The 24,484-nt window shown below is 40.1% G+C and overlaps 1 protein-coding gene across 1 annotated transcript in view; it reads left to right on the top strand.

Annotated features, from left to right (window-relative positions):
* The window catches only part of ITIH5 (inter-alpha-trypsin inhibitor heavy chain 5), a 74,735-nt gene that overhangs the window by 6,386 nt on the left and 43,865 nt on the right, over positions 1-24,484 (top strand). Inside the window, exons 2-5 of the mRNA XM_019738263.3 lie at positions 3,090-3,134; positions 12,196-12,359; positions 13,272-13,373; positions 16,564-16,814. Coding sequence (XP_019593822.3) covers positions 3,090-3,134; positions 12,196-12,359; positions 13,272-13,373; positions 16,564-16,814 — 562 coding nt within the window. The remainder of the gene's footprint in view (positions 1-3,089; positions 3,135-12,195; positions 12,360-13,271; positions 13,374-16,563; positions 16,815-24,484) is intronic.

Below are 24,484 nucleotides of genomic sequence, written 5' to 3'. Positions count from 1 at the left end.
GAGGCTCTAAGATTACTATTCATGGCAGTCCTTGATATTAAGCTGGAGTCAGTTACTTCTCTGTCCTTACACCTCGCTCCCAGATTCTCATAAGGCAATGGGATAACACTCAGACAATGAAAGGGATCAGGAACGCCTAACTGAAAACAATGATGATGACATTGGTGTCATTTCCACTTCAGTCCTAGCTGGCACCAGGAATCTGTGTATACCGGGAAGTTTTCATTCTGGTTCAATCTGAGTTTAAAGTTGGACTGAAGTGTAGCCATAGTGATCCCCTGAGAGGTCAGATAGTCATCTCAAAAATGAAAAACCAACTTCTCTTGTTCTCCTTAAAGGTTGTTTATTTTCTTGGAAAACCTATTTTACAAAGGAGGCAACTTCAAAGAAAAGACTTCAATCAAAGAACATAATACCTGAGAGGGGCTGGGCTTTTCTTCTGACCATAGTTATGTGAAGTGGTCCCCAGCCAATTTCACAACTTTAGGGAAAGGGAAAGCCTGAGATGAATCCGCAGAACTGGTCAAGACCTGGCCTAGCGTGCTTATTGTGGCTTTCCTTGAACAATCTCACACTTCTACCTCATTTTACAAATAGAAACCAGTATCCTCCTAGTAATTGTTTGGTTCTTATTTGGTGTGAGGGCAGATGTCAACCTAAATCCTATATTATTTCTTTCTATTTCATGTTCTATAGAATAGGTTCTATAATGACTTATAATGGTAATTTATGTGTGTGTGTGTGTGTGTGTGTGTGTGTGTGTGTTTCCCCCGGGAGGGATCAGGAAGAGGATGGGGATTAAAACAGTTTCTGTTACAGTTTTAGTTTATAAATGGAAATATCTTTTTTGTTTTTTCTATTACTGGAAGTAATGATTGCTAATTTGTCAAAAACTGAAGTAGTACAGAAAAGTTCAAAGAAAAAGAATTCAACCACCCAAAGTTAACAGCCATTAGCATTTTGGCTCATATTCTACGCGTACAAACACTTTTACTTACAAAAACAAGGTCCTGTTAGAGATCGTGCTTTGTTATCTGATTTAATCACTTAAACATGTGTTGTGACTGTATCAGTCAGAATTGGCCAGGCTATACTGTCGTGACAAGCCCCAAAGCTCAATGTCTCAATGACAAACGTCTATTTCTTGCTTATATAGCTTGTCCATCTTGGGTTGGCAGTGGAACAGGAATGTACTTTGTAGTCACTTGGGGACCTGGGCTTGATGGAGTAGCTGCCACCTCCAACGTTGCTAATTACTGTGCCATAGAGAAAAAGCATTTCGGCAGGATCACACATCAATAATTAAATACTTGGACCAGAAGTGACAACTGTTTCTTACATTCATAGCTTATTGGCCAGAACCTGTCACATGATCCTGCCTTCCTACAAGGGGCCAGGAAATGCAATACTTATGGTGGAAAGCTACAGAAGTATTCGGTGAACAGCACCCAGTAAAGTCCAGTAAAATGAACATTTACTGATGTCAATAAATATATTAGATCCAAATCATTATTTTTAATAGCTATATTCTAATTAATGGGTGTATCACATTATATTTAACCAAGCTGCTTTTTAAGGCTATTTTCGGCTATTTCCAATTATTAACAATTGTTTTAAAAGATGCAAAGAATTTTCTTCTACATTTATTGTTTTCTTCTACTGATTCTTTTTCCCCTTATAATACTTTTCTGTAAGTAGAATTTCTAAATTAAAAGACATGCAGACCATGGGAACATAAAATGGTACAGCCACTAGGAAAAGAGTGGTGATTTCTTAAAAATTACACTTAAATGTACCGTATGACCCAGGAGTTCCACTCCTAGGTATCTACCCGAAGGAAATAAAAGCATATGCCCTACACAAAGACTTGCATGTGAATGTTTATGCAAGTTCCACACAACAGCCAAATAATGGCCCCAAAGTGGAAACAACCTAAATGTGCACCAGCTGATGAATGGATGCACAAAATGTGGTCCCTCCATGAATGGAGTACTATTCAGACACAAAAAGGAATGACGTACTGATACAGGCTACAACTTGGAGGAATCTTGAGACGATTATACTACGTGAAAAAAAAGCCAGTTATGAAAGACCACATATTTTATGCTTTATTTATATGAAATGTCCAGAATGAGAAAATCCATAGAGACAAAATAGATCAGTGGTTAGGTTAGATTAATAGATTAGAGCCAGGGGACAGGCAGGAGTTTGGAGGTGACAGTTAAGGGGTATAGGGTTTCTTTTGTGGAAATAAAAATGTCTAAATCAATTTTGGTGATGGTTGCACCATTCCATGAATATACTAAAAAACATTGGATTGTGTACTTTAAATGAATGAATTTTACTGTTTGCAAATTATACCTCATAAAGCTGTTTAAAAAAATGCATAAAATCTGGGCACATTTTTCAAGTTTTGGATCTACGTTGTCAAATTACCCTTCAGAAAGAACGATGTATTATTCACAGCAATAGTAGTTAGCACCTCTGTTATTTAAACGGTGTTTTTCATGAGTGACATTCAACAGCTAGCTAGGACTTTTTCATGAATCCAGAGTAGCTGGTTAATTAATATGATTTTTGAAAATGAGGATTTTTATCACCTTACCACGCCCCTCCTCTGCATGTGGGAAAGTACAACAAATTATCCAGAAAAAACACAATAAGCAAATTTAAGGTAAGTTCAGTTTTGCTTCCAGAGTTTTCTGGAGTTTTGAATCGAATAATTGAGCCCATCGGAGTAAAGCCGAACATGTTTACTCATTGTAATGAACACAATAGCAAAGGGCTTATTTGCAAGCCCCAGTTAAAATGAAACAGAGCACAGATATTCTCATGAGCTCTTAACGCTTGTCATTTTACCCGCACCCCTGGAACAGAGTTAAGGACACTCAGGTAATGTGATGACAGGGTTAAGCAGCCAGCCAGATGTGAGAGGGATGACTCTGACTCCTAATTCTGGCCTAGAAGCTCCCTGATGAAGGGTCAACGCTGCTTTTCAGGGTGGATTTTGAAGTGACTTTCAACCCCCTCATGTAGCTCCTTTCAGAGTGACCCCGCAATCACATTTCACGACTCTTCTCTTTTTGCAGGTTGGACTCAGGGTCCCGAGGCAGGTCCGGCTGCTGCAAAGGCTGGTATGTATATTCAGGGTGCATCTTGGGTCTGCTCCCTCGCGTGTCTGTGCGTTTTGAGCCAGGGACGAGCTTTGCTTGCAGCATCTCCAAAGCCTATAAAGTTGCTTCTAGAAGGATTCTAACATCACACAGCATTCGTAGCTTTCATAAGGCTTTCTTTAAATGGATTTTCCTTTCTGGAAAGAGACTGATTTTTTTTTCAGTAGGCCTATAAAGACGAAGTATGGCGTTTTAAAGGCCTTCTTAAAAAAGAAAAACAAAACCTAAATTCACCTTTACTTCTTTTTATGACATTCTTACCCAAGAAATAAAGGCTTCCTTGTGAAGTAAACAACTAAAGCTAGCAAATAATTCACATTTGTAGATTAAAGCTTCATGCATGCAAGTTGAGCAAGGTTCTCAAGGCCTGTTGGAGGCTAACAGGTGGGAACTCGGGCATTCATTCAACAAGTATTTTTTCTGAACGCTTCCTGTCTGCCCTGCACTGTTCCAGGCACTGGGAATACAGCAAGGGACAAAACAGGCCAAAGACGCTGTCCTTCATAGAGCAGGAATGCTGAAGGGGTCAGAGATAAGCAAAGTAAATAATAAATTGTAAGCGAATTAGTAATGGAGAAGATGAGTACCACCGAGAAAAGGAAGAGGAACATGGGGGGGCTTCCATACATTGGCGTCTATGGGATCCCTCCCTCCCTCCCTCCTTACCTCCTTTCCTTCCTTCCTTCCTTCCTTCCTTCCTTCCTTCCTTCCTTCCTTCCTTCCTTCTTTCCTTCCTTCCTTTCTCCCTCTCTCCTTCCTTCCCTCCTTTCCTTTCCTTTCCTTTCCTTTCCTTTCCTTTCCTTTCCTTTCCTTTCCTTTCCTTTCCTTTCCTTTCCTTTCCTTTCCTTTCCTTTCCTTTCCTTTCCTTTCCTTTCCTTTCCTTTCCTTTCCTTTCCTTTCCTTTCCTTTCCTTTCCTTTCCTTCCTTCCTTCCTTCTTTCCTTCCTTCCTTCTTCCCTCCCTCCCTCCCTCCCTCGCTCCCTCCCTCCCTCCCTCCCTTCCTCCCTCCCTCCCTCCCTCCCTCCCTTCGTTCCTTCCTTTCCCTCCTTCTTTCCTCCCTCCCTCCTTTTCTTTCTTATCTATGAGATTTCTGATCACTACTTTTAAACTGTGGGATCCTATAATGACAGCTAATGTTTAGTGAGTGCTTGCTATGTGTCAGGCATTGATCTAACGGCTTCATGTGTCATAGCCCAATCACTCTTGTCACAAGTCCTTGAGGCATTTTACAGAGGAGAAAACAGGTTCATTCAGCAAGACTGAGGAACTTGCCCTAAACTCCATGGTTGGTAAGAGGTGGTAGCAGTTTAAGTCCCAACAGTCTGGCTCCTGAGTCTTGTGCTCTTAGCTAATACACCAAACTGCCTTCTCAGTTATATGTATTTTTCTATTATTACTTTCATTCACCTGGCCTAGCTCTGTCCATTCTTTTAGATGGTGAGAAATGCTCCAAGTTGTTGGCACACCGTAATTTATTAAGCTTTCTATTATCGATGAGCTTTCAATTGTTTTTCAGGGTTTTATTTTCCCCCCTATAAACACCACTGCAAAAAACTTTGTTCATTCTATCTTGTGGGTGTGTTTAATATTCAATGGCCTAGATTTTCAGTAGGAGAATTGCTGGATCAAAGTGCATGTACGTTTTAAATGTTGATAGATGTTATCAGATTACTTTTTGAATACTGTGCCACTTACTACTGTCTGTATTAATTCCATTTCTATCAGCGGTGATGAATGTGCACATTTCTGCCAGCAGTAGATATAATTACTCTTTTTTGACTTGCCAGTCTCTTAGATATAAAGTGATGTTTCACTGTGCCTTTAGCTTGCATTTCCTTCACTACTTATGAGCTTGGACTTTTTTTGACCTTTCACAGTAGTTCTTCTCTGAACTGATTTTTTTTTTTCCAGGTCTTGCACCCATTTTTCTATTGTGTTTTTTATCCCCTCATTGCCAGTATGTTGAATAACCTTGTATGGTGTGGATACTCTATTTTTGGAAGAGTTCTCACTAAAATCTGTCATTTGTCTGTTAACTTTGTTTATGGAATATTTGCCATATGAAAAATTTTAAGTTCCAGAGTAATAAGTTTGTTGTTTCTTCATAGCTTAAACTTTTCATTCTTGATTACAAAGACTTGCTTGAGCCTTTGGCTTAGACTGTCTATGTAACCTCTCAGATTTTCTTAGAGTGCTCTAGGAATTGTAAGTTTTACTCTTACATGTATTATGCTTTTCTGACATGAGCTTTGCCCATCCAACCAGTGCCCGAATGGCCTTCCCAGCAGTGCATGCCCCTTCAGCGACCGCACATCACCTGCAGGGTCAACTCCAAGGACATATAAGGTCCTGCATGGTCTGGCTCCTTTCTGGCTCTGTGGCCTCAGTTTACCCTACAAGTCTCCTTATATTTATATTAACTGATCTGCATGTTCTGTTCCCCGATGAATAGAATGTGGGTAACAACAGCTGGGACTCTCCCATTGCCGCCAGTCCTTTACCACAGGGATTTGCTTGATTTCATTCTGAATTAATTCGTTACCCTTTTTATAAAGCTCCGTGGCATCACATACATGCAAAAAAATATTAATAGTTTGAAAGCCAGAGTTGTCTTTGTGTCTGCGTCTCCATGGCGCTTAACAGATACAGGCCTGGTTCTCCTACGACAATTCACTGTCATCATGTGACCTCCCAATGTAAAGGGCCATGCCTGGCACGTCCTTCATAGCAGTTGTTCTAAAAGTTGTGGACTGGATTTGTTTTAAGCAAACGTGGTAAGACACGTAGACATGAAAATGATCTTCGTGAAGGAAGACTCACAGAACCATGGCAACAGGAGGCATGGCGTGCCACGAGGACCAGCTGGGGAAACCCAGGGCCAATCAGGAGGCAGAACGGGCAGGAGGACAGCACAGTCCAGAGCCTTTACTGTTTTGTTTTGGTTTGGTTTGTTTTTTTGCAGGAGAGAATTGGTGAGTAAGCCTAGGATTGGATAGTTTGAATAATTTTGGCAGGCTCTGGGCTACAGTGGTGGTCCCTCATTATCCAGCATCGCCCTGGGATGATTCAGGGCAGCGGGAATATTGATTTGGTGTGTGAGAGTTTGATAAAGGAGGTGGTTGGGAATGCGGGCCCTGGACTGGTTCCTGGTAGATCAAAGGTGTGCTCACCGGGGAGTTGTTTGTTATCCCTAGGAATTAGAGACAGCAAATGCCAGAGCATCAAGAATATAGAGCGAATCAGAAAGTCTATGCAGTACAGCAGGTAGCATGGTGCGGGTGTCGTTACCTCATGGAGGGTTAGTTATACACGAGGTCAGACAATTAAGTTCGTGAACTCATCCCAGAAAAAGTGCTACCTGCCTCATTGCTAAATATCGCTATGGTCACCTTCAAAGTACTCCCCTTGGGAAGCTATGCACCGATGCCAGTGCCCAGTCTACCTTTCAAGCCATTCTGGAACTCTTTTTCTGGATGGACATCAGAGCTGTCGTCGTATTACCCTGGATGTCCTGAATGTCACCAAAATGTCTTCCTTTCAATATTTCCTTTTTCTTTGGGTAAAGAAAGAGGTCATTGGGGGCCAGATCAAGTGAGTAGGGAGGGTGTTCCAATACAGTTATTTGTTTATTGGCTAAAAACTCCCTCACAGACAGTGCCGTGTGAGCTGGTGCATTGTCGTGATGCAAGAGCCATGAATTGTGGGCGAAAAGTTCAGGTCATCTAACTTTTTTATGCAGCCTTTTCAGCACTTCCAAATAGTTGACTTGATTAACTGTTTGCCCAGTTGGTACAAGTTCATAATGAATAATCCCTCTGATATAAAAAATGGTTAGCAACATCGTTGCAACAAGTTTGCAAACTTAATTGTCAGATCTTATGTGTGTCTGTCTCCCAACTTCCAACTCTAAACATTATGATTTATCCTTTTTGTAGGAGGTGTGTAGAGCAGGTTTTTCTTCGTACATAAAGGTGATAATAGCATTTGCTCTTTCCTCTCCTCTAAACATAATGAAATATTGCTAAGTAGAATGTATTACCACAAATAAGCGATCCAAAGCTGAGGCCACCCTCTGTCTACAGGGGGTAAATTATTTCTCCAACCTGGTAAATACAGCCCCTAGGGAGGTGCCTTGTCTGGAGGTCTTCTGCTTAATGTAATAACAACATGGGTTATGCTGTTTTTCCTCAAAAAGGAGAGGCCTTAGGGTTTCGTAAAATCTCTGGACCTGGAGTCAGCCAACTGCCAAGCCTCAGCCTTCTCCTTTATCAAGTGAGGGGGAGCCAAGGTAGATGGTTTCGAATGTTCTCCATCACCTCCAAAATTATTTATTCTAGTGGTTCCCGAAGAACTGTTAGACCAGGATGAAACAACAGGTTAATCTTCTGGGAGGAGGCCTGGCTTCTGGCAAATTCCATCACACATTCCTCAGTTACTTTTCCAGATGGCATCTCGGGTAATTCAGGACATCCTCTGGGTGACTTGATTTTAAGAGACTCAGATGAGTCACACGAAACATTTGGCCCCTTGAGAAACTAATTAAGACACTCCCTGCCTCAAACTGCTTTTCCGTCTGTTTAGCTTTTGTAGGAAAATAATGAAGAAATTATGATGTCACAGGAAGACTTGATATTTGCCCTGTTTTCCGGTTGACATCCCCAAATGAAATGACTTAAATATAAAAATAGAAAGCATGTTGCCTTTTTAAGAACCATGCATTGGGAAAAATTGAGGTACCTGTCTTATATCCTTCCTTTTATGACACATTTTCATGAACTTCTGTCATTCCAAGTTCTGTACTTGGCTTTTTGGGGTTTCCTTTTCCTGAAAATTTCATGTCCCTGGTCAGTATTCTTCTTACAATGTGCCTTTCTTTCTGATTAAACTGCTCGGTTCCAGGAATGTGATGTGGCTCATTACAACTTCCATGAATTTTGTGTTTTTAGAATGTTCTTTCTGTTCTCTTTCATCACATACAAATTCTACAGCTTTTTAAAACCCTTTCTTTTACAGATGTCACTGATTTCTGTTTCTTCTGAAAACTGTAAGGCCTTATAGCCAGTAAGTCATGGATATATATATATGCCCAAAAAAATGTATACACATTTTAAGAAGGAAAAAACAATTAAAATGGTAATAATATACACCGATAACAAAAGATGAATACAAGTCACGTTTGACTTCTGCAATTACAAGAGGTGCTCAAAGTGGTTACCATTAGCATCCAGACACTTCTGATTATGGTGAACTACTGCTTGAGCAACATTGACCAAAGTGTCCATTTGTATACATTTTTTGGCACCCCTGGTTTGTGTGTGTGTGTGTGTGTGTGTGTGTGTGTGTGTGTATCTATCTCCTTATATTTTCCAATGTTGCTTTTTATTTTTGCACTTTCTTCCCAGTGTGATCATAGTGCCTTGAGAGAAGGAACCATATGTAATATTTCTTCCCCATCATTCATAGAATTTAGTCTATCACAGTGCTTAATAAACACTGTTTTATTAAAATTTCCTTTTCTGGGGATATATATTTTTCTTTAATCATTCAAGATTCAGAAAATTCAATTCAGTTCCATAAATGTTTTTATGTTTTACCCTATGCTGAGAGCTGTGGGTGAAAAAAATGGAGTAAGTCTTGTGCCTGTTCTTCGTGAGTTTACAATCGAGCCGGGGCAGATAAGGGATGGGTAGCTTAAGGGGAGATAAGGGAGTGGGGCATAGGTTTGTACAGAATTGACTTTAGTAGTTTGTAGACTGACAATGCTGTGATACAAAGGCAAAGGCTATGACACATAAATTACAGCAGGGGCTCCCGTGGGAAAATAGTAACTGGGAAGAAGCAGTAAAACGAAAATAGTTTCCTAAAACTTTCATCAGCCTGTCTCTTGGGCCCATAAACTTTGCTTCTTATTCTTGATGTAATATTATGGGAAATTCTACTATATCCATAATCTAATTTAAGTCCAAAGAAGATGCAATGGTATGGTTAAATTTAGTATTTTGTCAGGTGTCTTCTAATTTTCACACTTCACGCTCAATGAAATTATAATTGATAATCATCTTATAAATAAGAACAAATCAACATGATGTCAAAAATTGTCTCAAGTGTACCAAGAAGGAGATTTTTAATTATTTTGAAACTAGAGCTGGGCAAGGACTACTACTGACGGAGCTACGTTATTTGGAACGCTGTGCAGCTAGAGCTGTACACTCTGTTTACCTAAAATGTAAACTTAAGATTTTCCCCTATTAGTACTCTACCTTTATGTAAAAGAGCTACATAGATTGGTAAGAACTTTTGGACAATGTCAGAATATGACAACACTGCAGAATGGGTTCAGCTTAATGTCCTATGTCTTGAATGTTGACAATTTAATGGATGGTCACTGAGGTTCACAGGTAACTTTTGAATCAGCAACAAAGACTGAATTATGTTTAGCATGCTTTTGGAGTTCTGTATTTTATTGGCCACCTAACAATAGTCACTGCAGAAAGCCTTGAATGGCCAGACTGCCTCTGAATCTTTTCACAAAAGAGGCCAGGATTGGAAGTCAGTGACTCCAGGTTCTCACGCTGGGTTTATTACCTCCTACCTGTGAGACCTGGGGCAGTAAACTGATTGGCCTACGTTGGTAAAGCAAGGGGATTGGACTTGTGAGTCTCTTATTCTTTATGTTTTGTCTTTATAATTTATACCGTAACTTCATTCAGTAGGATTTCAGGGTATTTCTAATATGCAGAAGTCTAGTTCACAACACAAAACAAATAAAAGGCATAGAGATCAGAAATAACAAAGAGTTTAAAATAACCAACAAAATGACTCAATCCCACTCAAGCGTGAGTCACAGTAAATGCAAATGAGACCAGGCAGGTGTTCCAGTTTCTATTGCTGTATAAAACCCATCCTTCAAATTCAGTGGCTTTAGAGCAACAACCATTTTATTGCACTGTTTGTGGGGCAGAGGTTTGGGGAGGGCTCAGCTGAGTGGTTCTTCTGGCCACATGATGTCCGTGCAGGTTGCTCTGTGCTATTGAGCTGGCAGGCGGGCTCATCTGGACAGTTCACTACAGCTTTGTTCACGTGCTGGGCCCTCGGGCAGGCATGGCTGCAGCTGGACTCCACGGCCACAGTCACTGCAGTGCCTATATATGGCCTCTCCAGTGTGACAGTCCAAGTCTTACATGGTCACGCAGGGCCTCCAGAGAGTGTTTCGACAGACCTGATGGAAGTGGTGAGACTTCCTGTGACCTGGTCTCAGAGTCCCAGGATATCACTGCCAGTGGATTCGATAGGTGAAACAAGTCACTAAGGCCCAGATTGAAAGGGAAAGGAATTAAACTCCAGCTCTCAAAAACAGGAGAAGCAAAGGATTTGTGGCCATGCAAAAAAAAGTATTATTATTTTTCTTTCATTTTTTAAATTATTGTAGTAGAATACACATAGCACAACATTTACCATAACGCTTTGAAGTGTACAGTTCAGTGATACTAAGTACATTCACACTGTCATGCAACCATCACCACCATCCATCTCCAGAACTGTTTTCATCTTGCAAAGCTGAAATTTCGTGCCCATTAAACAATAACTTCCCACTCCGCCTTTCCCCCAGCCCTTGGAAACCACAATTTTGCTTTCTGTCTCTATGAATTTGATTTCTCTAGGAACTTCAAACAAGTGGAATCATATAGTATTTGTCTTTTTGTGACTTATTTATTTTACTTAGCATAATGTCCTCATGGTTTCTTGGTGTTGTAGCATGTGTCAGAATTCCCTCCCTTTTTAAGGAAGAATAATATTCTGTTATACATATATACCATCTTTTGTTTGTTCATTCAACCATTGATGGACACTTGTGTTACTTCCACATTTTAGCTATTGTGAAAAATGCTGCTATGAATATAGGTATACACTTGGGCCATTTTTAATCTAGTAGAACAGAGGACATCAATGAGTGTGAAATAAGGAAACTCCAGTAAAAACGCAGTGAAAATGACTACTCTCTGTTGGTCTCAGTGTTAGTGAGATGATTGGGATTGGTAGGTCCTGGAGCTGGGAGTCTGGAATGTGGGTCTGATCTAAAGTAGCAGCCACCATTAGTGCCAGCAGCTCCCGGTCGTGTGGGAATGTGCAGCCAGAGTGCCCAATTTTCTGTTTCAAGAGAAATGGGCATTATAGATTTTTATGTGAACTTACCCAATTTTGTAAGTGTTATCACCTAAACTTAATTTTTTTTTTTTAAAGATTGTGCAAGTCAAATAAAAGTATCTATGGAGTATATAATTTGAGATCTCTTCCTAAAACACACCAGTCAGTAAAGATAGATAAAAGACTGATATCATGGCCTACCTGTTTAAATAGTGTAGACCAGGGATCAAACTTTTTCCTAAAGGAGCAGATACTGCTTATCAGAGGCTTTGGGGAAAAAATTAATTAGCATAGACTTTCCTTTTTCCTTCGGGGTGCTCATTCTCCAAATACTTTCTTGAGCTCAGTATTGATTCCCATTTTACTATAATGTGATTGTAGTCCAAATGGGAAAGCCCAGAATACAGGGTCTCTAAGTGGACGTTGAAATTAATTTGAAAATATGAGAATTTCTTTAGGCATGCTCTGATTTTTGATCAATTCAGTGATTCTATAAATGTGACCCAAACATTTATAACAGAAAAATATTATGTACTTGAGGTACATTACTTCTAAAATTCCAACAATTCATTAATCTATTTAAGCAATGCATATTCTCTTTTAAATTGGACATCTTAACTGTTTATTTGTTCAAGTTCGGTTAAAGGATTTGCTTCTATATCATAAACTGGTATTTCAACCACGGTTGTCTTACAAATGTAGGGGGTAAAAAGTGGGACAATCAAGAGAGACAAAGAAAGAAGCAAAGAATTACATGCCAGTGTCTCCCAAAGTGAAAGTTGTTTCTCTTATGGAGAAAAAAGACTTCCATCTACCCCCAAAATGGTTGAATCATGCTTTCACACATCACTGAAAATACTGTGTGTTAATTCTAACAGAAAACCAAACCCTTGATGACAGAATTCTCGGTGAAGTCGACCATTATTTCTCGCTATGCCTTCACGACGGTTTCCTGCAGAATGCTCAACCGAGCATCTGAGGACCAGGAGATTGAGTTTCTGATGCAGATTCCAGCCGCAGCCTTCATCACCAACTTCACTATGTAGGTGACTCATGGTCAGAGACCCTGGAACAAAGATTTCTATGTGGGGAGGTCAGGGTGAGCCTGAGATGCTGTGTGGCCCACAGTCTTTGGCTCTGAGAATTTATTTTCCAGTGGATGGTAAACGGGTCAGAAGGCTGATTTCTTGTTCCCCTCCCTCCTTCCTTCCTTTTTTCCTCTCTCCCTTCCTTCCTCTCTCCCTTCTCTCCTTTCTTCTTCCTTCCCTCCTTCCATTCCCCCTTTTTTTCCCCTCTTTCTCTCTTTCCCTCCAATAAGTGGGTCCCCATTCAGGGCCACACACACTTCCAAGTGATTGTATACTTCTGTTAAAAAGACAGTACTGCTCTCCTCCAGAAATTCTATAATAATAACAATAAGTAAAAAAATCAATAAATCAGATATTGTCAGACAGTAGCAAATGCTATAAAGATGGCAAGTAGGATTGAGAGGGCTCGTTTAGGTCGGGAAATCAGGGAGGTGGCTCAGAAGAGACGATGTTTAAGTTGAGATCTGAATGATAAGACAGCCTGAAACCTTTGCTCGGCAAGACATATTTCTTCTTTTCTTCTGAACTAACCAGTAAAGATCTGCAAAATAGGGTAGGTGTTTGGTCTGAATTTTACGCCTGAGCACGATTCACGTTGGTGAATCATCATGGAAGTTGGTTTGCATAGATCTGACTTCTTCCTGGAGAATCACAGAGGCATCCTGGGTTGGGTCTTACCATTTGGATCGGTTGAAAATTGCCATAGAATGAAACGAGTGATTCAAGGGTAGTGCCCGATCTAGAATATACTTGCATAGCTAAGAGGCAAGTAAAAATATTTTCTAGTGTTTTCATAGTTATGAGATCCATGTTTAAGTTTGTCTCGGAAGTGCAAGCTGGTAACACAGCTGTCTCTTGTGTTTCAGGCTTATTGGAGACAAGGTGTATCAGGGAGAAATTACAGAGCGAGAAAAGAAAAATGGTGATAAGATAAAAGAGAAAAGGAATAAAACCACAGAAGATAATGGGTAAGTGCCATTTAATTAAGAATTAATCCATTTTCTACCTCTTTGTCTGGCCATCTTGATCTCTTTCCTTCCTTTAAGTATTTTTAAATTTTTTTTATCATCATAATAATTAAATATACCTGGTTAACAATATAGTAGATAAGGGTTTATAATAAAAAGGAAGATTTTAACACTCCCATTTACCAGTACTCACTTCCTAAAACATTCACTTCTAATAGTTCTGTAGTTTTTTGTAGTTACCTCCCTAACTGTAAATATCATGATAGTCTTGCTTTTTAAAAGTTTCTTGATAAAACTCAGACATTATCTGTTGATTCTCTGCTATGAAGACAGAGGCTTTAGCATAATTACAATAGTCCCATTTTCCCTCTTGTATTCCAAAATTTTACATTATTATTCCTTCTTCTTCCATCAATTTGAGCAGTTACACTGTCTTACATGATAACATTATACCGTCTTCCTTGATAACATTCCCTCTCTTACACTTCATCCTACCTTTCCAATTCCATTTCAAGCACCTGTCTTTTCTTACCTAATCATTTATTTTTGCATTGTCAGAGTTACTAACATTTAAATTCTGATCTGTCACAGTATTTGTATTTTTGGTTTTGTTTATGAACTGAATCTAAACATTGAAAACCAGTAAATAGCGTTTATTTTTTGATCATACATAAATGAGGTTAACTGCAGAGCCACCTAGTACTAAGATTTTATTTCCCTCGCTACCAGCCCCTTTGAAGGAAAATGACCTTAGTATCTAGGTAAAATGAGAACGTGTAAACCTGTTTGGTTCATTAATGAAAGGATGTAGTTTTGAGAAAGCTTGTTTTCTAAAATCATAGACTACCAGAAACTTTGCTGTTAGAAATCCTACTAATGAGAATGGAACACATGAGTCATGGGTTCACTTTAATACAGAAAACAACCACGCTCCACAGCTTCAGATAAGAGGTTATCGGACACGAAAGCCCACATTTATCTTAATTTTGTAGTTTCTAAGAACAAACAAACTTGAGTTTGTTTCTCAGTCCTGGCTGATACTAAATGCTTTACTCACAGCCTTGCTTTTCTTTGAGTCTCCAAACACTGTTTCATTTAATTTTACCTACACTCCACCCTTTCTCCCATCCTATAATAACCCTGTGTCCTTCTTTGTTTGGCAGGGTACTCCATGATGCCTCTGGTACATAGTTTACCTTGCCACAGCAGGTTATTAAAACCTAACTTTGTTAGACTCTAAGTGGATCCCAAGTGGTCTTTGTTAGATGTACTGTATCAGCATTATCTTTTTCTACAGTTCATAAATTGTTCAGAATCATGCCACAGTTTAGTTTAGTTAGATCACAACATATACATGTCTGGTTTTCCTGGAGTTTCTAATTGTCTTTCTTATGAGATAAAACATAATTTTGTCCGTCGCTATTAACATCTAGCGAGACACATAACTCATTTGAAATGGTGACTAAATGAAGAGCTATGACCAAGTTTTTGCAAGCAGTGACATCCATGTCATTGCCAAACGTAACTGGAAGGCATCACTGATTGGGGAGGGACAGCCTGATTCCAGAGCTGTTAGACATGGAAGAATGGGTGTCTCCAGCTCCATGGAAGAGTGTCATTGCTTTACAGCCTTGTCACGTAATGTTTACCCTGGGACATCTTTTCATTTTCTTTTCTTTTTTTAAATTTATATTTTATAAAGTTTATTGGGGGGACATTGGTTATTAAAGTTATATAGGTTTCATGTGTACAATTCTATAATACATCATCTATATATTGCATTGTGTGTTCACCTTCCATCATCATATATTTGACCCCCTTTACCTTCTTCTACCACCCCCTCTCCATCCTTTACCCTCTGCTAACCACTAGGCTGTTGTCTGTGTCTATGATTTTTTTATTTGTTTGTTTGTGTTGTTCATTTGTTGCTTTCAGTTTTATCCCACATAAGAGTGAAATCATATGGTTCTCGAATTTTTCTGCCTGATTTTCATTTTCATCTAGGTTGGTTTCATTACTTCTTGTATTCCATATCTTTCTCTTTCTTGGTTCTCACCTTCACCTGCTGGAGTGTATTCTGAAGTAACTGCCTTAAAATGGGCGTGTGAGAGGCAAACTTTCCAAGACTTTGATTAAAATGTTGACCGTGTATTAAATTTAAGATTCATAATAATGTACCCTCCAAACTTGGAAGACATTGCTCCAGTGCCTTGCAACATTCAGTATTACTGATGGTGCATCTAATGTGGTCTAGTACCATTCCTTTTATTTGTTTTCTCTGCCTGACGTTCTGAAATTGGACAATAATGAATTGAAGTGTTAGTCTTTTTTCATTCATTCTGCCTAGCTCTCAATGAAACGTTTCCCTCTTAATACTTGCAACAAACACTGTGTCTCTTTTCAGCGCTGGGAAAAAGGAGTGTAGGAAGTATGTCATCTTAGTCATTCATTTATATGTGGACTTGGAGTTCTCCTCCCTATCTTTGGTCCCCCTTCTCATTCCCACCTTGTGGTGTCCTCCTGAGCCAGAGCCTGCAGTGTCTCTGAAATTCTGCAGACAGTTTGTTTCTCTTCTTTGCTATAGTCCCTCCCTATATAGTCTGAGCTGTAGAGTTCTTGCTGTACTGAATCTCCAAGTCTTCCAGAAATGTTTTGAAATGTCCCAACAGCCTAGAGTTGCCCCTACCCTACTTATTCTTTCGGTTTAATCCTTTACTCTCCCGCTTATGGTCAGTCTGCCATCTTGAAACAGAGAACCCTCACTCTGAGTCTCCTAAACACATCCACCAAACTTCACCAAGATATAAAACCTCACGTAGTAGCTATTTCAAGTTGTGTAAAACATCAGGTTCCTTTGGCCATCCCTGCAAAGAGGAGAATGCAATTCACATTGTGACCCCAAAGCTCTCTTTTCCAGCAGTTCACCTATTTCAGTGTCCCCTTTCCCCTTTGCCCCCCTCAGTCTGACTCAGGGAGAGGGAGGAGAGTTCAGTAGTGTTTGACTTCTCTACTTTTCAGTATTCTTTGCACCTTTGCAACCTTGCTCTAATGCAGGCTTTTATCTCTCTTCCCAATGCTAACTTTTATTTTTCATTTCTAAGGACCCTCACAGAGTGTTTGGTGTACCCCAAGGGGACTCGAGGGAACCTGGCTTTCTCTGACCCTCTGTTCCCTTTTCTTTTCCTTGCAGGGAGAAGGGGACTGAGATCTTCAGAGCCTCCGTAGTGATTCCCAGCAAGGACAAAGCTGTCTTCCTGCTCAGTTATGAAGAGCTCTTGCAGAGACGTCTGGGGAAGTACGAGCACGTCATCAGCGTGCGACCCCAGCAGCTAGTGGGGAAGCTTATGGTGGAGGTGAATATTCTGGAGAGGTCAGGCATCGCGTCGCTGGAGGTGCTTCCTCTACTCAACAGCAGACAGAAGGGCAGCGGGAGGGCGGAAGGTGAGTGGTTCTTGCTGGGTATCCTCAGGTCTTCTGGGGTAACTCAGAGCAGGGCGCTGGCCTTAGAGAAATCTATAAAACGCATGACACCCCTTCAACAAAGGCTCTGAGTGTTTGCGGGAATCTGAAAGATAGCAACAAAACAAAGACAGTGCCCTGTACAGTGTGTGTGTGTGTGTGTGTGTGTGTGTGTGTGTGTGTTTAAAGCCAGCCTCTATCAGAAGATTTAAAAATGTTTAAACCATTTGCCATAGTAATCTCACTTCTGGGAACCTAACCGATGTGAAACAGCTAAAATATTGGGAATGTTACATACATGAACCTGTTTGATAATGTTTGTAGTAGCAAGAACATTCCTTCATCCTAAATATTCAACCATACGGACGTGATTAGGAAAAGATGGTTATACACACAACTCAGCATGCGATAGGGGGAAAAAAGACACAACTGTACATACCATATAATGTTAAATATGTTATAGAGCTGACAAAAGACTAGAAAGTTATTTAAAATAATCATTTTGTATTAGGGGTGAGGGATGGTGGGATCATTTTCTTAAAATCTATGTTTAAAACTACTAGTTTATATTAAATATTCACTTGCGTGTGCCTTATCCTATAATACCCGTAAGGCTTAATGTCACATTGGGTAGCAAGACAGATGTGTCAAAAAAATTGCATCAGGATCAGAATGACAAGATTTCAGATTGTTGTGATGTTGAGGTCAGGCAAATGTTAAGTGACAAGTGAACGTGCAGAATCTTAATTCAACCCCTGTGATTGCAAGGAGCGTGGCCCAAGAAGGCTTCTTGTGCACGAACATTTAGGAATGAATATTTAGGAAGGAGAGTGGAGGAATGAGTTGACAAGTAGGATAAGAGAACATTGTGAAAATAGTCCAGACTTGGAGTTGGTCTATAGAAGAATAAACAGTATGGGAAGTATACTTACCTCACCAGCACACAGTTTAGTTAATGACTCTCCACACGATACGGAATTTACCCTCAAACACTGGAGTGTGTCTGGTCTGTGAGGAACTCAGGTCTTTTGATATATGTTGACTCCAAACACTGAGTTTGATCCTCTCAATCTGGATCTAATTTGAAAAGTTAGGAATATTGTCAAGGTACCTGACATTCAGAAATGGCATGAGATACAATACACCACTCTTATGCCATATAGGCAGCCCCGTGTATGGTTAACGGATTCTAGTTCAGTTATTAACTGTAACGTTGAAAAATACTACCTAGACCCTGTGAGATGCAGCTTGCACGTGGGCCAAACAGGGGTGATAACTATCTCATAGGGTCATTGGGATGTGTTAGTATGTGTGACGTGCCTGGGCCAGAGTAAGAGCTTAATAATTGTTAAATATTGTTATTATCATTATTATCTTATATGTACTTTTTTCCTTTGCAAATCTTATCTCCCCAATTAGATCGTAAGTGATTTGGAAGGCAGGTCTTTGTCTAATTAACTTTTGTCTCCTTACAATGCCTTTTAAAGAGTAGATAGCTAAGTAAGTGTCTGCAAATTAGAGATGAAAAGCAAAAAACAAACAAAAAAAAACAAAAACCAAAACGACTAACAAAAAATGATTTTAAATTTCATTTTTTCCTGATCATAACTTATAGGGAAATTTTTCTATGTACAACTGTGTGAAGGAAATATGTTTGCAGGGGAGGAGTCTGAGAGTTGGTAGGGTCTCAGAAAGGGCACAGCAGCTGTGCAGTGTGTCTGGGGTTTATGTCCAGGGCTTGGTAGGTGTGTCCAGGCCCTTGGCAGGCGATTCTGAGGGTAGTTTTGCTGCAGTCATGAGACGTCTGTGTTTTGCCTCGTGTAGAACCACTGACTCTTCCGAGATTGTGGTGCGTGTGTTGTTTGGAGGGGTTATGAATTATGATCGTTGGCTGAAAAGTTGCTTACTTTTCAGGGCCTGAGAGAATCTCAGAGGAATTTTTCCAGACCATTGATCTCTTGGGAACTGTTTATTTTTAAGGAAATTGTTTTCCTAGGTCTTCATAGCAGAGCAGACATTTTCCCTCCAGAGCATGGTGGTTTCCCAAGCATTTCCCCGGGCCAGGTGCTGTGGAGGGATTGCCTTTTTCTGCTCTTCATTGCCATCTTTCAGAGCTCAGCAGCGATTGTTTCTGCAAAATGGCAGCCTCAGCAGAAGAGGAACAGATGTTGTGATTTTATCTGGACACTATTGCGTGTTTCCAAAAGAAATCCAGGGTAGAGATCAAACTAGACTCGGCTTTGCATCAAAACATGAGCTGTAATTGCGTGAATGTGGACCCCGGCCAGTACATTCCTCTGATAGGGCAGGCTCTGTTAAGAAGTCAGACTTCTGGAATTTCTCTAAGCAGATCTGTGACCACGGATGCATTTTCATCTTTAGGGTAGCAATTCTAGATAAGGATTGCTCCGTGCTAGATACTAGATTCAGCACTTGCCTGGATCAATATCTTGTTCAATCTTTGTAACAACCCTCTTAGGGAGCTTTTGTAAAATATTGAGGTGGTGAGTTCAACTTCCAGTCTCTCCCTAGTTCTCTGAAAATACCAAAAGAGGCTAAAAGCAATATCACCTATCTTTGCCCCAGTTTGCTTTTCTGTTGTGTCAGAATTGGGCCCACGGCTATGGAATCGTAGATTAATGCGGTCCTTCTCAATCTGTAAACTAATTCTGTGAGGTGTGATCTGGAAGCCAAAAGGCATAATAAACCCTCTGGATTATTAAAATAGTTAACTTATATACTCAAAGCGTATGTGACTTACGTAACTCATGGCTCAGAACCTACAAGATGACAAACTGGTGCGCAGTGAAAGGGCAAGACTCTCTCTCTCTCCTTTGTCCCCCACACCCAGCTCTTCTCCCCTAAAATATTTTGATGATTTATGGCCTCAGTAGAAAGAATGTTTGAAATTCAGACTATCCTGGAATATATTTGGGATGTGTGGTCATCTAAAGGCAAACACTGAGCTCTATATTCCATCTATGTGATTGGTTCAAATTCAAGGGTGGTTATTTCACTCTCTGTGTTAAAATCTCAAACTTCCTATTGTCCCATAGCCCTAAAAGTAGTATTTCCACTATCCCCACCCCCCTTTTTTTTTTAACAGGAAGTTTTATCATTTGTGATGATATCCCTGATAGCTAGGAGTAAAATAAAATGAGATAAACAAAGTAAGAAATAAAACCTTGCCTGTTTTATCCAGCAGCTCGCAAACCTGGCTAAACCCTAAGTCACCTTGAGAGGTCAAAAAAAAAAAACAAACAAACACAAAAACACAAAGAAATATAGACGACTGGGTTCTCCCTCAAACACTTGAATTAGAATTTCTTAGGGTAAAGCCTAACTCGCTGTATTTTTGGTTGATATTCTATGAATTTATATGAGACACTGAAAAAAAAAAGAGTGCTTTTAATATGTTTATTTATTTGTAAAATTAAAGAATAATGCTGAATATTTTTTCTACCACTAAAGAAGTATGGTGCTATCTGACTTTAATAGTTTAGCCTTTATATTCTTTGCCTTCTTGAAAAGCAGTTTTACTGAGATTTAGTTTATATAGCATAAAATTTACTCTTTTTAGGTGCACAATTCCCTGATTTTTGTACATTTGTAGAGTTGTGCAACCATCACCACAGCCTAATTTTAGAACATTTCCATCACCCCACAGAGATGCTTGTACCTCTTAGCTGCCACTCCTGGTTCCCACCCTAGCCCCAGGCAACCACTAAACCACTTTCTGACTGTAGATTTCAGATAACTACATTTTTAAAAAGCAGCCCAGGTCGTCTGATCCTCAGTAAATGTTGGGAACCCTTACTCTGGACTTCCCAGCAGAATTTAGGGGTGTTAACTGTGTCTGGATGTTGACCTCCTGAAGCAGCTTATAAATTAAACAGGATTAATTCTTTAATTTCCCAGACCCTGAGAATAATCTGACTTTTGATCTTTATTAAAATGTGTATCATTCCTCTTTTCTACCAACACGTTTTTACCAGTGGCTACAGGCCAACACAGAATTACTCACACAGTTGGTGGGAAATAACCTTGTCTCATGCCCAACTTCTCACCAACCTTGAGATGGACAAGTATTGACAGGCCGTCTCAGTGGAGTTGGTGCAGTCCTTCTAACACCGTCTCAAGCTCATTAAACTAAGTGTCCCATCTTCTTTCGGAAAAGGCAAACATGATCGTTCAGCACATTTTTGGTTTCAAAAGAGCTTCTCTACTTCCCTGCGTTCCCACCATGGCTTCCTGAGCCTGTGGGAATTGTCCCTCTCCTGCTCTTTCCACTCTCCCCACCACTGTGAGAGAAGAGGGTCCCACCTCTGGAAGCCTGGCTTATGTCCACATTCATCCTGGCTGTCTCACACAGCCTTGGCTTCTTGTTTTCAAGCTTATTTGGCTTTCATTCCTACCACTTTGTTCCCTAAGACTTCTCCTGGGCTGCTACCTCTGTCTCCAAGCCTCCCAGCCAGAATTCTCAAGCAATCTCAAGTCCTTGTTTCTGTCAAAACTAAGGGACCCATGTGACATCACCCTAATTTGACATAAAAAGGAAATTTTATTTTCAGGAACGAGGAGACTTTCATAACTGTCTTTGTGTTCTCCCGGTGTCTGGTTATCATTGACCATGTGTCACACTGAATATAGTAGAAAGGTAGAATATCGACTTGTGCTCTTTGAAAAAAAAACAAAACATTTTAAAAAGATAACCAACAGAATGGGAGAAAATATTTGCAAATCATATATCAGATAAGAGTCTAGTGTCTGGAGCGTATAAAAATTCTTCAACTCAAACACAAAAATGTAAACAACCCAATTAACATATGGACAAAGGACTTGAATAGACATTTCTCCAAAGCTGATATACAAATGCTGACAAGCGTATGAAAAGATATTCGAGACCATTAGTCATTCTGGAAATGCAAATCAAAACCACAATGACATACCACTTCACACTCACTGGGATGGCTATAATAGTAAAAAAAGAAACAGAAATGGAAAATGTATTTTGGCAAAGATGTGGAGAAATTGGGACCTTTGTATATCGCTGGTGGGAACGTAAAGTGGTACAGCCACTGTTGAAAACAGTTTGGTGGCTCCTCAAAAGTTAAACATAGATTTACCATATGACCTAGCAATTTCTCTTAGTATATACACAAAAGAATTGAAAACAGGTACTTGTACCTGAAATACTTGAATTGAAATACTTGTACGTGAATGTTCATAGCAGCGTTGGTTACAATAGCCAAAAGGTGCAAGCAGTCCAAATGTCCATCATAGATGAATGGATAAAGAAATTGTGGCCTATCCATGCAATGGAATATTAGTCATCCATACGAAGGAATGAAGCACTATTGACACAAGCTACAACACGGATGAACCTTGAAAATATTATGCTACGTGAAAGAAGCCAGACTCAAAAGGTCACATGTTGTATGATTCCATGGATATGAAATGTCCAGAATAGATAAATCCATAGAAACAGAAAGCAGACTGGTGATTTCCAGGCCCTGGGGGAGGAAGGAACGGGGAGGCACTGCTGAATGGTTACAGAGTTTTCTTTGGGAGTGATTTTAGAACTGGATAGAGGTGGTGGTTGTCCAACATTGTGAAAGTACTAAACGGCACTGAAAATGTACACTTTTGAGTGGTTAATTTTATATTATATGAATTTTAGCTCAAAAACATAAAATGAAAAACATCACATTTTTGGTCATTAGAATCCCACTTCTTCAAGTGCCCTGGAAGCCATGTTTGCTGTGCTCTATAGGGGTCAGCTTTGCATCCTTTACATGCCTGGGAAGGCAAATAATAGGACTAGGTGGAATTCAATCTACGGTTTGCTTTTCAATTGTATCACCCCTATGTAAACTTCCTATACAATGTTGACCTTCAGATAATCTTAAGAACTGAGAAGCTTATTTAGAAAGAAGAGAACCATGCAAAATACAGTTTCATTGCCTTGGCTGGTGGAAGATGAGGTTGGTGACGCTGTAGCGGTCTTTGAGAAAAGGCTAGTAACCAGCCACATGTCCCGCCAGATCAAGTCACCTCTGACTGGAGACCCGCACAATGTCTTGTATTTCAGTAGATGCCCTAGAAGGGGTCGATTGAATCTGTTTTAAAATTTTACGTTTTTCTTTGCTTGGTCTGTGAACCTCATGACTTTGCCTTTTGTTGTCAAGTCTTTCTTAGAATTGTATTCTAGGCAGGTGGCATGGTGTCAGCCATAGAATGGGCGCTCACTGAGTATTTGTCAAATGACCTTAGGAATAATAACAAATTTCGTGGTTGACAATGAAAAGGCTATTAGGTTTTCAACACTTTCCTGGTTTAAGTTGATGAACTTTGTCAGCTCTCTTACTTTGTTGTGAAGGGAGGGATTAGGAGACAGAACTTGGTTCCAAAGGATGGTTATAAAAATCTAGATCTCTTCTTCTTTTGCCAAGGTTGCTAGATAAAATACAGGATGCTCAGTTAAATTTGAATTTCAGATAAACAGTATGTCCCATGCAATATCTGTGACATACTTATACTAAAAAAAAAGGAAGAAAAGAAAAAAGAATCATTCGTTGTTTATCTGAAATTCAAATTCCACTGGGCATCCTGTCTTTTTATTTGCTAAATCTGGCAGCTCTGCCCTATTCAAGGGCTGCATTGTGACTGATCGCCCACCCAGGTCCAGTTCCCTGCTGCTCCGTGCTTTCCCCTCCCCCCATCCAGCCTCCACTCTGCAGCTGGAAGGGCATGGCCCTCTTTGGCCTCTGTACATTTGCCAGGAAACAATCTGGTTGTTATGTGAGGGTTTCCAGCTTTGTTCAGTGCAGAAATTATTCAGGTATGAATCATTTGGCTTCATAGTTGGGTTTGTTTTGTTTGGTTTTTAATACCGATATGAGAACCCATGTTATCTTGTTTGTTCTGACAATGGTAGTTCGGTCAAGGTCAACTGTGAGCAGGATGGCTCAGGGAGACCCGGAAGGGTGGCTTTGTCTCTTTAACTTGACATTGGTGAGCAACCTACTCTTTTCCGGGAGACCTCATCTGTTTCTTCCTTTTTCTGCGTCTTAGTTTGGTATGTGAGGTGGGATGTTGTCTGGGCATATGGCACTGTCCACCACAGCTGTGGCTGAAACCAGAGATGGGTCTAGGGCATGTGACACTGGTTACCAAGAGCATCTGCCACACCCACCAAAACACTTTCTAGGTGACCCTCTTGAAGGGCTCCTCTGTCCGCCTGCCAAACTGTGTACTGATGTGTTGAGTCATCTTCACGTTACACATTCAACAAGCTCGTGTTGAGTTCTCACCATGTTCCTGGCACTGTGCTAGACACTTGGAACCTACACATGACTACCACGTTGTCACTGCCCTTGAAGAACCAGAGTCGGCAATTTTTAATAATTAAAAAAAGTTTTTAATTGTGGTGAAGAGCACATAGCATTCAATTTACCATCTTGACCATTTCTAAGTGCACAGCTCTGTAGTGTTGACTTTTTTCATGTTGTCGTGCACCCAATCTCCAGAATTTTTACTTCTTCCCAAACTAAAACTCTATATCCATTCAATAACAACCCCCTATTCCTCTTCCCCCAGCCCCTGGCAACCACCATTCTGCTCTCTGTCTCTATGAGTTTGACTAGTCAAGG

This window comes from Rhinolophus sinicus, chromosome 1, assembly GCF_057876585.1.
Source record: "Rhinolophus sinicus isolate RSI-liver-muscle chromosome 1, RSI-T2T, whole genome shotgun sequence".
Lineage (NCBI taxonomy): Eukaryota > Metazoa > Chordata > Mammalia > Chiroptera > Rhinolophidae > Rhinolophus > Rhinolophus sinicus.
Note: the sequence above shows the minus strand (reverse complement) of the source record. Positions and strands in the feature narration are given on the sequence as shown.